The following is a 13,306-nucleotide window of genomic DNA, read 5'->3' as shown; positions in this document are numbered from 1 at the left end:
TTTCCACTTTATTTTCAATCGTGATCGCTTCCCGTCAATGGAACAGAAACAATGCGGGCAGCGGGTCCCGAGCTGGGTCCTAAGGACCACCGCACTGAATTCCCCGGGTCCTAAATTCCACTGCACTGAGACAGGTTAAATGGGACAAGTTGGGGCTGTGCTGGGTTTGGGTATTTGATCCTCCACAGTATTCCGCATGGAAATTTAAACTGGAGGTAGCAGTTTTTTTTTACAAGATCGAGTTGTGAACTGGACATCAATCTGGCACGGATGGTACGGGAGTCACTGGATTGACATCAACCCGGCACGGGAGCAGTCTGTCACTGGATCAAACTCGGGAACCTCCGTTCTCCAGCCCGGCGCTGCACCGCCAGCTGACCGGAACGGGGGGGGGGGGGGGGGGGGGGGGCGTGGGGTCAGGGTGAATCAGCCAAATACAAAGTTACACACTCAACATAGTGTCAATGGCAAAAACTTAAAATGGCGGACGGCGTTCTCCTTCCTTGGTTCGTAAGTACGAGTTGTCCATAAGTCGGACGTTCGTAACTCGGGGACTACCTGTAGATGTGAATGCCACTGGGCAATACTCTTTGAGGCAGCTCATGCTGCTCTTGGGCATTGGGATGATTGTCGTCCCTTTGAAGTAGGTGGGAATCTTCAACTGCAGCATTGAGAGATTGAACACGTCCTTGAACACTACTGTCAGCTTGTTGGCATAGCTTTTCAGAACCCGGCAAAGTCTGAGTCCTTGCAAGGCTTCACTTAAAAGGTGTTCTGACGTCAGCCTCTGAGACAGAGATCACTGAATCATCAGCTGCCATAGGGATTCACACATGTAGTTTTATTTTCCCTATCAAAGCTTGCATAAAAGGCGTTGAACTTTTCTGAAACTGTATCATCACAGCTTTTAAGTATTAGGTTTCGCTTTGTAGGAAGCAATGTTCTGCAAACCCTGCCAGAGTTGACGTGCATCCAATTCTGCCTATAACCTCAATTGGAATTGTTTTCTCGCTCTTAAAATAGCCTCCTGTTGGTCATACCTGGACTACTGGTATAATTCTAGATCACTGGTCTTGAATGCCACAGATCTAGCCCTCAATAGACTATGAATCATCTGGTTCATCCACAGGATTTGGTTTGGGTATATCCGGTATGTTCTTAAAGGCACATAGTAATCTACACATGAAGATTAGTGTTGGTGATGACTGGTATATTCATTCAGATTTGAAGATAAATTCCTGAGTATTGTACTGTCCATGGACTCAAAGCAATCCTGTAAGAACCTCTCTGCCTCCCTTGACCATACCTTTGTCCTCACCACTGGTGTTGTGGTCTTCATTCTCTGCCTATATGCTAAGAGTAGAAGCACAGCCAGGTGATCGGATTTTCCATTGTGTGGGCATGAGATAGCACAGTAAACATTGTTGGTGGTGGTATAACAGTTATCAAGTGTATTGTCTCTTCTGGTTCCATAGGTGATATGTTGGTGGTTGTTGTTCAGAGACTTCTTCAAGCTGACATGATTGAAATCCCATGCATTGATGGGGAAGGCTTCAGGGTGTGTTGTTTCGTACCTGCTGACTACAGCACTGAGCTTCACCACTGCCTGCCTGAAGTTGGCCTGAGGTGGAGTGTGCACTGCTACCAGGATAATGGCAGAAAACACCCTCGGCAGATAAGAAGGGCGGCATTTGACCACTAGATGTTCCAGATCGGGTGAGCAGGACTGAGACAGAAGTGTGCACTACGATGAGTTAGTCATAAAGCAGATACCACCTCTGGTCCATCCCGAGTAAAACCCCATCATTGAGCATTGTCACAGGGAAGCAGCATCTATCATCAAAACCATGCTCTTTTCTCACTGCTGCCATCAGGAAGAAGGTGTAGGAGCCTCAGGATCAACACTACCAGCTTCAGGATCAGTTATTATCCCTCAACCGTCAGGCTCTTGAACCAGTGGGGATAACTTCACTCGCCCAATTATTGAACTGTTCCCTCAACCTGTGAACTCGCTTTCAAGGACTCTTCAACTCATGCTCTTTATTTGTTGCTTGCTTGCTTATTTATTTATCTTCCTTTTCATTTACACAGGTTGTCTTTTGCACATTGGTTGTTTGTCCGTCCCGTTGGGTGCAGTCTTTCACTGATACTAGTATGTTTCTTGGATTTACTGAGTAGGCCTGTAAGAAAACTAATCTCAGGGTTGTATATGGTGACATATACTGTATGTACTTTGATAGTAAATTGACTTTGAACTTTGAAATTCAATGATAAAGTGAGGGTCAGGGATATGTCAAATTTCTTTTCTTGAGGAAGTAGAGGCACTGTTGAACTTTCTTGGCCATGGTGTCTAGTCTAGTCAAGTCACTTTACCTTCTATGTGGTTGTTCCAGGGCAGGCTGTTTCCCAGTAGTGATATACACTCCAAGGAAACTTGAAGCTCTCAATCCTCTTACCCTCAGCTTACTTGATGCAAACTGACATGTGCGTTGCCCCCCCCATTCCTAAAATAAATGACTAGCTCTTTTGTTCTGCTGACATTGAGGAAAAGGTTATTGTTGACATGATGTCATAATTCCCTAAAAGTGGCGTCACAGGTAGATAGGGTCGAGAAGAGAGCTTTTGGTACATTGGCTTTTATAAATTAAAGTATTGAGTGTAAGAGTTGGAATGTTATGGTGGGGTTGGCAAATTGTGGTGGGCTGAGTTTGTCTGCAAGGGTGAAGATGTGTTCCATGACCAAACTCTCAAAACACTTCATGATGTGGATTGGTGAGGCCGAATCTGGAGTATTGTGTGCAGTTTTGGTCACTGAATTACAGGAAGGATATTAATAAGATTGAAAGAGTGCAGAGAAGGTTTACAAGGATGTTGCTGGGACTTGAGAAACTACCGTAGATTTCGCACTACAGAGCGCACCTGATTAAAAGCCGCTGGCTCTAATTTTAGAAAGAAAATCAATTTTGTACTTGTACAAGCCGCACCGGATTTTAGGCCGCACCGGATTTTCGGCCGCAGGTGTCCCACGTTGTAATATGAGATATTTACACAGAAAGATATTACACGTGAGGATTTTTTAACTTTTAATTAAATCCATATGGTAACATAAACAAATACATATTGCAAATGCTTTTTTTCGAACCGTGCCTGTAACGCGGCTACTTTTAAATATACGTTGCGTATACTTTTTTACTGAACAACATTCCAATATCTCCTAACGACTGGTAAAAAAAATATATACTGTAGCCTACCAGGAAAAGTTATTGATCGCCTTTAACTTAAAAGCAGCGTTCGCTCAGATCTAATGCCGCTCGCCCCCCACCTTCCCGTTTATCGCAAACCGGTATTTCCCACAAGACGCGGCGAAACCGGGTGTGACGTCATAGCATCCCGGGATGTAGTACAGAAAACAAATATAGTTAAAACACTTCTAACTTTAACTAGAAAATGAATTACTAAGCGAAAATATTATAAACTAAATAACTGCCATAAAGGCAGCACAATGCTTTTCTTTGAGTGTTTTCCATGTTGATGAGGGTGAGTACAAATGACTGATTTACAATAATTTAATTGTGAAAGTGCGCTTGATTTATCGTACAATTTCTTTGGACCTCTGTGAACTACTCATCAATTTTATTGGTCTACTGTTACGAGGCAAAATGTTTTTGGCGGCATGAAAAAAAATCATGCATTGGCCGCACCGTAGTAAAGGCCGCAGTGTTCAAAGCTGTTCAAAATGTGGGAAAAAAGTAGCGGCTTATAATCCAACATCTACGGTAATTACAGAGAATGGTTGAATAGGTTAGGACTTTATTCCCTGGAGCGTAGAAGAATGAGGGGAGATTTGATAGAGGTATATAAAATTATGATGGGTATAGATAGAGTGAATGCAAGCAGGCTTTTTCCACTGAGGCTAGGGGAGAAAAAAACCAGAGGACATGGGTTAAGGGTGAAGGGGGAAAAGTTTAAAGGGAATGTTGTGGGGGGGGGGGGCTTCTTCACACAGAGAGTGGTGGGAGTGTGGAATGAGCTGCCAGATGAAGTGGTAAATGTGGGCTGACTTTTAACATTTAAGAAAAACTTGGACAGGTACATGGATGAGAGGGGTATGGAGGGATATGGTCCAGATGCAGCTCAGTGGGACTAGACTGAAAAATCTTTCGGCACAGCAAAGAAGGGCCAAAAAGCCTGTTTCTGTGCTGTAATGTTCTATGTCACTATGCTCTCTACCTGTACTCTGTTCGTTATTTGAGATTTAACCCTCTTGTGGTGATATCATCTGCAAACTTATAGATGAAGTTGGAGAATCTGACTGTAGTCATGAGTGTATAGTAGCAAGAGTAGAGGACTGAGGATGCAGCCTTGTGGGGAACCAGTGCTTTGTAAGTGTAGAAGTTTAGAGATGTTTGTTTGGAATTACAGTATTGAAGACAGAGCTGAAGTCAATAATCAATTGTCTGACATAGATGTCTTTATTAATCCGGATGCTTCAGGGATGTGTAGAGCCAGAATGATGGTGGCCATTCCAGACCTGTTTTGGTGGTTGGCAAATTGTGGTGGGATGAGTTTGTCTGCAAGGGTGAAGATGTGTTCCATGACCAACCTCTCAAAACACTTCATGATGTGAATGTCAGAGGCATCAGGCACATCACCATGTTTTTCCTAAGTGCTGGGTTGTAATGTTAAAACAGGTGGGAATCTAAGATTGAAGCAAGGAGAAGTTAAAAATCTCTGCAAATACTTCACCAGCTAATCTGTGCAGGATCTAAGGGCACAGCCAGAAACTCCATCCAGGGCAGTGCTTTCTGCATTTTCACCTTCCGGAAGACTGATCTTGTGTTTGTAATAGTGATTGGGTTCAGGGGCATTGGAGACTGTCATGATGGGTGTAGTACAACTCAAGTATAAAGTGAAGCACTCAAGAGCACTCAACATTACAAAATGTTGTGCAGTGTGCTATGTTTCATATAGTAGCAAGAGCATTCTGTATTAAGCAGATTCCTATTTAACTTTTTTAGTCACTTTAATACTAAATGATAGACAAAAAACACTCGGAACATGTAATTAATACATTTTTTAACATCAAATGCAATGTCACTATATTAGTGTATATAGTTACATTAGGCAGCTAATTTTTATTTTACTCTAATTACAGGAAGAATTGCAAAGGATAATCTCAACACTGGCAAACAAAGATGATGAAATACAGAATTTCATTGAAACTTTGAACCACACTTTAAAAAATGTACAGGTAAAGCTCAGACATGTGGATGATTTAATTTGTTTCTGAAACGTGCACTAACTAGACCTGCTGTCTTTTATTTCTTCAGTTTGATTGGTTATATAAAAAGTTTTGTTAATTGCTGGTATTGTCTTCATATTGTCTTGCTCTGAGTGCAACTCAGAAAAATGAGAGCAGTATGCAATGGTAGCCTCAAATTTTTAGGACCCCTGCTGTCAAAACCATAGGGCAAAATATCAAAGTTCACAGAGAAATTTTGAAATTATGGTTTAGATTGACATGGGCAAATATGGCATAAAGAATTTCATTCTGGGGATTTGATGCAGTGGAATGAGCATCTCAGAGGATCAAGTTAATGGCCTGGAAAACAGTGGCTTCAACGTATGGAGCTGTGTTCAGGCATGAGGAAGTGTACCGGTTGGTTTGCCAAAGAGCAACAGTTTACCCTTTAACGGTAAGTTTAATTGTTTAAAAGCAATAAAAAATGCATTTACTGGAAATCCAAAATTTAAAAAAAAATTAAAATTACTCAAAAGATCAGAGATTTCAAGAGAGGCAGAGACATATTTCACCAAAGCTGGGGAAAGTTAAGAAAATAAATATTTTAATATGCTGGGAAGGAATTGGGTGTTGAGAACAGGATAAATGTCTATAATAGGGCAGAAAACTAGTAGATCCAGAGGATGCATTTGCTGTCTGAGTATATAATAAAGGAGAAGGAATTGTAAATAGAAGGTGGTAAATGAGAAGAGGGGAAAATAAACACCACTAGAACAGAGCTGGAGAACATCTGTTGAAAATCTCAAATAATATGCTAGAAATACTTGTCAGGTAATATCAGGAAGAACTGAGCTGACAAAGGTTGATAACTTTTCATTATAATTGTTAATTCTACCTGGCTGATAACACTAGTTGTGTAATTAAATTGTTGGATTCATTGAATACCAAGGGCTGCAAAACAGCTGGATGAAATATGAGAAGGAACTAGGGAAACTATGCTTCCTATGATGGGCAAAAAGCAAAAGAGTAGGGAATGGTAAGATGTGATTAAGAGCTCACAATTATAAGAGAGCTGGCTCTTCCTGTGGTTCGAGGAGGAGAAGGACATATTGCAGCTACCAGAGGAAAGTCTCAGTATCAGTGGCTTCCAGGAGGATGCAAGAAATAAGAGAGTAGACTGGTATCCATACAGGAGCCAGGTTAGCAGGATGTATAGTGCAGTTATTTGCAGACTTGTATTGGATATTTATTGCAAATATCCATTATAAACCTGTTGTAAACTCCTGGTTTAAAATCTGTCCAACTTTTCCTTTTTCAGTTATTTTTTCACAAATCTTTGTGTAAACGAAGTAGTGTATAGTTGGTAATCTCTGTGATCTTCCTTTGTAATTTTGAGACCTTTCATGTCCTTTCTGAAATCCTATAGCTAGAGCAATCCACAGACTTGAGCTCAGGTACAGCCAATGATTTACAAAATTCTAGAATGATATTTTTAGTTCTTTTATTGCTCCTGAATTTAAAAACCAAGTACTTATGCTTACTAATTATGTACTTCAAAGAACTTTGCCTGTATTTTTAAATGTTTCTTAATTACTTAAAACTATAATAGTAATGTCTTTAAATTTAAAAATAAAATTTCTCAAGTTGGGTAGATCTATAAAGAGGAGCTCATTAATATTTCAGATTAAAGACTTGGATTATAAACTCCTTTAAAGACATTATAGTAATGTTAATAGTTTCTAACAAGGTGTTATATTGTCTGCTTTACTGTAGATATCAAACGGAATTTTTTAATGCACAGCTTGTCATGTGAAAGCTGAATTCCTAACTGGTGTTGTCATTATGTGGATTCTGTATTCCAGGCAGTGCATTTAGCATGTGCAATTGATTGTATTTCATCTGCTACTGCTAGGCTTTCTAACTTTTTAAAATAACTTTTCACCTACGTTTTAGACCTTTAGTGCTAGATAGATACCAGAAGTGCTACATTTCAAAAAAAAATTACTCAGTCTTCCCATTTCTATAATAATCAAAAATATTGCAACTTGGTCTGTTTACTATATAATTAAGATCTGATGACTTAATTTCCCATTTTATGCTAGGTCAATACTGCCAAGGTTTTGTTAGACTTAGAACAAGAATTTGGTGCTCTCCAGGCCACCCTAAATGAAATGAAGGACAGTATGACTAACAAAATTAAACAAGAACAAGCATACAAGAGTCAGGAACTCCAGGTAGGAGCCGTGGTTCATATTGAAGTTTCCATTTGTGTTTTGCCTAGTTTGTTGTAATTAACTGCAAGAATGAAATTTGTTTTCTGTGTATGTAGTTAAATATTTTTACTTTTTCTTGTACCTTCATTCTTTTGTTACCTGAACAGGCTGTTAATTCAGAAATTTTATCATGTTGCCCTTAATTTAGCTACTCTTGGGATTGGAAGTTGCATATCTAAGTTCACATTTTCTTTTTAAACTACTAACAATCTTCATGAGCTTGCCACTTAAATGGTGGAAGGATCTCCCCATCTCCCAAGCTATCTGTTCATCTGTCCAACCAAGCAACTCTGGCAGTATCAGGGACCATCTGATGGTTTCATTCTGACCTGTTCTATTTTTTTAATTAGACTTTTTCATGTGTACAGGCAAGTCCAGTATACTTACTGAAAATAACAACTGCAGATGTTGGAAATCTGAAATTGAAAAGATAAATGATGGAAATGCTCAGAAGGTATGGCAGCATCTGTGGAACTTGAAATGGGCCAAAGATCTGAAACTTGTCTTTCCACAGATGCTGCCAGACCTGCTGAGTTGAAAGAATTTTGTCTTTTTATTTCAGTATATAATAAAACAGGTAATCCGGCATGCCATATTGGCGGATTTTCTGGACAACTGGGTATTTCTGTTAATACCACATGCTCGTAATTTAATTTTCTTATAATTTGCTACAGATTCTGATAATTTTTTCAGTCAACCTGGTAATATGCAAGAATCAGAACCCTAGTGAGTCAAAGGAAAGTGCAGGAGCTGAGTCTTAGTGAGGTGAAAGAGAGCACAGAAAATGTTACCTGGTGAACCGGATGCCAAATTGTCAGAATTTACAAATGACTGGAGAGTAGATTATTGGAGTTTGACTGTGGTTAACCTCCATCAATTCTTGTTCCCATGCTAATAAAGAGAATAATATTTCTTAATGAAGGGTTCTGAGATGCAGCATCTTTTAGGTTTGTCATTTGTAGTCTTGAAAAATGTATTTGGTCCAGATTTAAATACTTCTCAAACATACCAGTGTTAGGGTCATTAGTATTACTTGAAATTAGACTTCCCAGTAATAACTGCAAACATGAGCCAGTTGAAATTTATGGAGTAAGGAAAATGTGAGAGTGCTTTGGAATAATGAAATATGGAGGGAACTAAGGCAATGGTAAGAGTTTCAGCAGTAGATGAACTGAAATAAGCTGGAATTAAAGGGACTTTCTAATGAAACAATCAGCACAGAGTCAAGAAAAGATGGTTTGAAAATAGTTATTGATTGGATAACAAAGATAGAATTAATAGTAAAGCTGGTAGTTAGTGGTGAGGTCCAAGTTAATTTTGGGCATCCTGTTAATTAAGCTTGAAATTGTAACTTATCCAAGATGTTTTAATAGCAATGGATAAGCATAAATTCCAAAATCCTGCTTTACTTTGTTTCTATATGATGCTGTACTCTATTTTCAGCCGACCAGTGGCTAAGCCCTTGAAGTTTGATTAGCTTTCCAAGCAGCTCTGCTATCAATCCAAAGGGTTCTTCCACTTACCTTTTTGGATAACTTTGACTAATATTCATTGTGTGAATCTCTGGTTAAAAAGTGAAGCCAATGAAGACTTTTCTGTGTGCTTACCTCCTTGCTGTTATAGTTAAGGTTATATCGATCTAATTAATATTATATCTTATTCATGAATGACCTTTTTTTCTTTTAATTTTGTATAAGAGCATAATTTCAGATGAAAGTAACTTTGTTTTCAGAATTACATGAATAGTTCATAAAAGATGTGCCTACTTAGTTTAACAATTTGTTTAATGAGTTTTTTTGTGTTTATATCCACTGCTGAAATTCAAAATTCATGTGTTTGAATGAGGTGTGAAATTTATCAAGCTCTCTTGGGTAGAAAAAATGTAACTTTACATTGTGATATGTGGTCTAATTGAGCATGGATGTCTAATTCCTGTTGATCATTTTTTTGACTTCAGAACGAACTGACTATATGCAACAATGCATTGGAAGGTTCTGAGGAGCTGTTGGAATATGCAAATAGGACCCTGAGTACAAATGACACTGAAGCTTTCACTAAGGTATGGGTTTGTGAAAATGAATGGGAACATACTGAATGTTATCAAAAGTTTTTTTTAAAAAGATTTTTTTTATTGAAGTGGAATTTTTTTAAGGTCAGTTAAAGAGTGTCCGGTTCAATATGTCAAAGCTTTCTTCGGCAAACCACATGGTATGTAATTACATCTACCCAGGATCAAAACTCCTAATAAATTTCCACCTTGCCCTTTTCAAAGGTGATAACTGATCACATTGATCCATTTTAGGGCTCTGAAGATCTGGAAAGTCCGATCCTGCTTGTAGTTAACCATATAGTGCATCACTTGGTTTGGTTTACAACCTGGAAAGTTAGTGGTAAACCTAATATATGTCTGGATGAGGTAAACCATTTCACTAAGGACTGCTCTTGTGTAATTACTTGTGATTTGCATGACTGACAGAAATTGTTTATTTTCTGTCTCTGGCCCCAGTCTGACAACTTGTGTTTTATCCCCAACTGATCTAACCCAGTGACATTTGTAAAATATGGAATCTGAGCAGCAACATTGTCAGGCACAGGCAATGTTACTCTTCCAAGTGCTCTGAGGGTCTGAGTAGATATTGTCTTTTGATTGTGCCAATGAGGCAAACTTAAAACCTATGTCCAGATTTGGGTAGTGTTTTCTTGGACTACATTCCCTTTCCAAGAATCACTTCATGTCATAGAGGTAAATTTGAAAGATTACACTTATCCACTCCCCAGCTGGGTGACTAATTAACTGTTGCTACTGACCTGGATAAAGTACTGAAGAAAACGGAGATCTAGTCCGACCAAATATGACATGTCATTAGAGTCCATTCTGTGGATTGGCAATTCTGGTCAGGTAGTTAATCTATAATCAACAAATAGCGAAGGATTCAGGAGGGTGTATGCAATTGGAGCAGAAGTGACCTTGGGGATAGCTATATTCAGTCTATTGTGTGGGTTTTATTTTGTATTGGCTTGGAAGGTAAACATTTTTTAAAAGAAAAGCACATTGAAGTACTAATGTCAATGTTTTGTGGCACATTGCAGATACTATAATGACATGCTTTCACATTGACTTGAAATTCTGTGATTACTTTGATCAAACATTGCAATAGCAAACAGCCTTTTACCTGGTAACCCTTAAATTTCAGTTCCATAATAATGCAAATTCTGTGCTAACTTTTCTGCCTTTAACAGATGAGTATGCCTGCTTTGGTGTGGGTTTCTCATATGTAAATGATAGTCCCTTAACAGAGCAAATAAAATATTTGGGCCATGAGTGCTCTGTTAACTTAGATCAGATGTTGTTAATGGCTTAGAAACGTGCTGCAAATCATGTATCCAAAACCTGCATTTTCCTATCTATAATTAATTAAAAGTGAAGAAACATTATAAAAGCATGTTAGAATCTGTCCTTAACAAAGCTGTTAAATATGTTGTGCAAACATATTGGAGAGTGTGTGTCTGTCTTGGGGTGAGGAAATTGAAAGGACTGAGATAGATATTGGGTCAGTGAAAAAGGAGATTGTAGTGGTAATTAATAGTGTTATTCCTATGCCACCCAGTTAGCCCTCCCACATGGGAGGATTTCACATACTGTACAAGTGGGGTTGTCAATAAAGTTCAGTTGAATGTCCTGCAAGGCTGGCATCCTGGTGTGCTCTGTACTATCCCTCAATAACAAACAACATGGTGTCAGAAGTCAGAACACAAGAGATTAATGTTCTGTGGTTTTAAGCTTTCTTGATGTCAAAATAAAGATAGTTCATCCTACGATTCTCTGGCCTCATTTTTGGAGCCTTTTTTTAAACAGATGAAGAGTACATTACCTGAAGTAGAAAAATTTGATTCTCAATAGCTTCCAGTGAATTAAACAAGCTTTAAAGGCTGCAGGTTCAGTTAAGCACGTGGTTTATATTGCCGCTAAATGGTGAATACCTGGTTTAAATAAAACTCCCTTAAGCTTTAAACGTTTGCACAAGGTGTTTGCAAAAGTAAGAAAGCAGGCAGAATTGGTTAAGGAGAATGTTGTAGTGCTGAGAGAGGACGTCTTAGAATGATCAAGGGTCCAAATTCATCCATTAGAAAAGCAACCACAAAATAGCGGAGAGGCTCAGTAGGTCAGGCAGAATCAATGGAAAGAAATGGACCGTCGACGTATGACAGAAAATGGATAGTTTCCTCCACATGTGCCGTTTGACCTGCTGAGTTCCTCCATCATTTTGTGTGTTGCTCCAGGTTCCAGCGTAGCCTCTTGTGACTCTATTCTATTGACCTATCAATCACAGGGAAAGATATTAAGGAAGGTAAAAATAAATTTGTTGTGTAAAAGCTAAAGAATAGTGATAACGAGAGTTAGTGATACGAATGTTCAATGTACAAATTTTTGCTAAAACATTGATTCTTTAGTGTATGTATCTTCTACTAAGTACTTCCACAATGAATAATCTTTAATGTTAGGAGGAGTAGGAATATTATATTGACAAAGGGAATAAGCATTAGTTGCAAGCCAGATGGTGCACCTGTGTCAACAAGTATTGTTGACTAATGACTGCTTGGAAATGCACTGTGTTTACACAAGCCAATGGAATACACACCTTTTGGGAAAGAAAAACTGCAGCAATTGACATAATTCACTTTTGAATTCCTAATATAGGCATGTTGGATGCCCAGTTGGATATTATATATAGCTATGGTGCCTAAGAATTTTGCACATTACTGTAGTAATTTTATGTATTGTACTACTGAACTGTTGCCGCAAAAACAAAACAAATTTCATGACAGGTGAGTGATGATAAACCTGATTCTGATATGGGTATTTTGTAGACGGTGGAAAAGGGGCAGGGAGATGGAAATCATGGTTGGGATAAGTGGAAAGCAGGGCAGGAAGCACCAGAGAGATATTCTGTAATGGTCAATAAACCAGTTGTTTGGAATCAAATGACCAAATGACCTTGCCTGCTGTTTCAGGGCTGGGTGTGTCTGCACCCCACCCCCCCCCCCCCCCCACCCCCCGGCAATCCATGGCAATCCCCTTCTGCCACCTGTCCCACGCCCCTCCCATGGTGCTCCACCCTTGGAATTTATTGCTCCCGCCAGAGTTACCAACTTGCTCTCCACTCCACATTGACAAATACAGTACTGTGCAATGAGATGGCTTTCTGGAGGTTATACCTGGACTTCGTGTACCCTCTTAATCACCAGACTTGAATGCCTCTGATCTGGCTCTCAACAGATTGCAGATCTCATGGTTCATCCCGAGCTTCTAATTGGAGAACTTCAAATGATTTTGTGGGGACAACCTCATCTACAACTGTTTTAATAAAATCTGTTACAATCATGATGTATTCATTCAGATCCACAGATGAGTCCTTGAGTACAGCCCGGTCCATTGACTCAAAGCAACTCCATAGCTGCTGCTCTGCCTTCTGCTATCACCTCTTAATAACCCTAATCTCTGGAGCTTTGCTCTTTTCCTTCTCCCTGTATGTGGGTAGGAGAAGGACAGCCAAGCATTCAGATTTATTGAAATACGGTCTGAGCATGGAACAGTAGGCATTCCTTATCTTGGTATAACAGTGGTCTAGTGTTCTGACCTCGGGTGCTACAGGTTATATGCTGGTGGTAATTGGGCAGCATTTTCTTCAAAGAAGTTGGAAACTAGTGGTGTGTAAAGTGTGGTCAGGATTATGAGGGAGAACTCCCTAGGTAAATAAAGTGGATGGCATTTGACTATTCAGTGTTCAAG

General features: G+C 39.2%; 1 protein-coding gene across 5 annotated transcripts in view; it reads left to right on the top strand.

The window, feature by feature from the left end:
• The window catches only part of fsd1l (fibronectin type III and SPRY domain containing 1-like), a 74,726-nt gene that overhangs the window by 11,700 nt on the left and 49,720 nt on the right, over positions 1-13,306 (top strand). For 4 of the 5 annotated variants that reach the window (XM_073023876.1, XM_073023867.1, XM_073023858.1 and 1 more), the window contains exons 2-4: positions 5,156-5,251; positions 7,345-7,476; positions 9,473-9,574. In XM_073023876.1, the coding sequence (XP_072879977.1) occupies positions 5,156-5,251; positions 7,345-7,476; positions 9,473-9,574 (330 nt within the window). Of the gene's footprint in view, positions 1-1,603; positions 1,717-5,155; positions 5,252-7,344; positions 7,477-9,472; positions 9,575-13,306 lie in introns of those variants that run through there. The other variant, XM_073023885.1, reaches the window with a different exon arrangement.

This window comes from Hemitrygon akajei, chromosome 2, assembly GCF_048418815.1.
Source record: "Hemitrygon akajei chromosome 2, sHemAka1.3, whole genome shotgun sequence".
NCBI classification, from domain to species: Eukaryota; Metazoa; Chordata; class Chondrichthyes; order Myliobatiformes; family Dasyatidae; genus Hemitrygon; species Hemitrygon akajei.
Note: the sequence above shows the minus strand (reverse complement) of the source record. Positions and strands in the feature narration are given on the sequence as shown.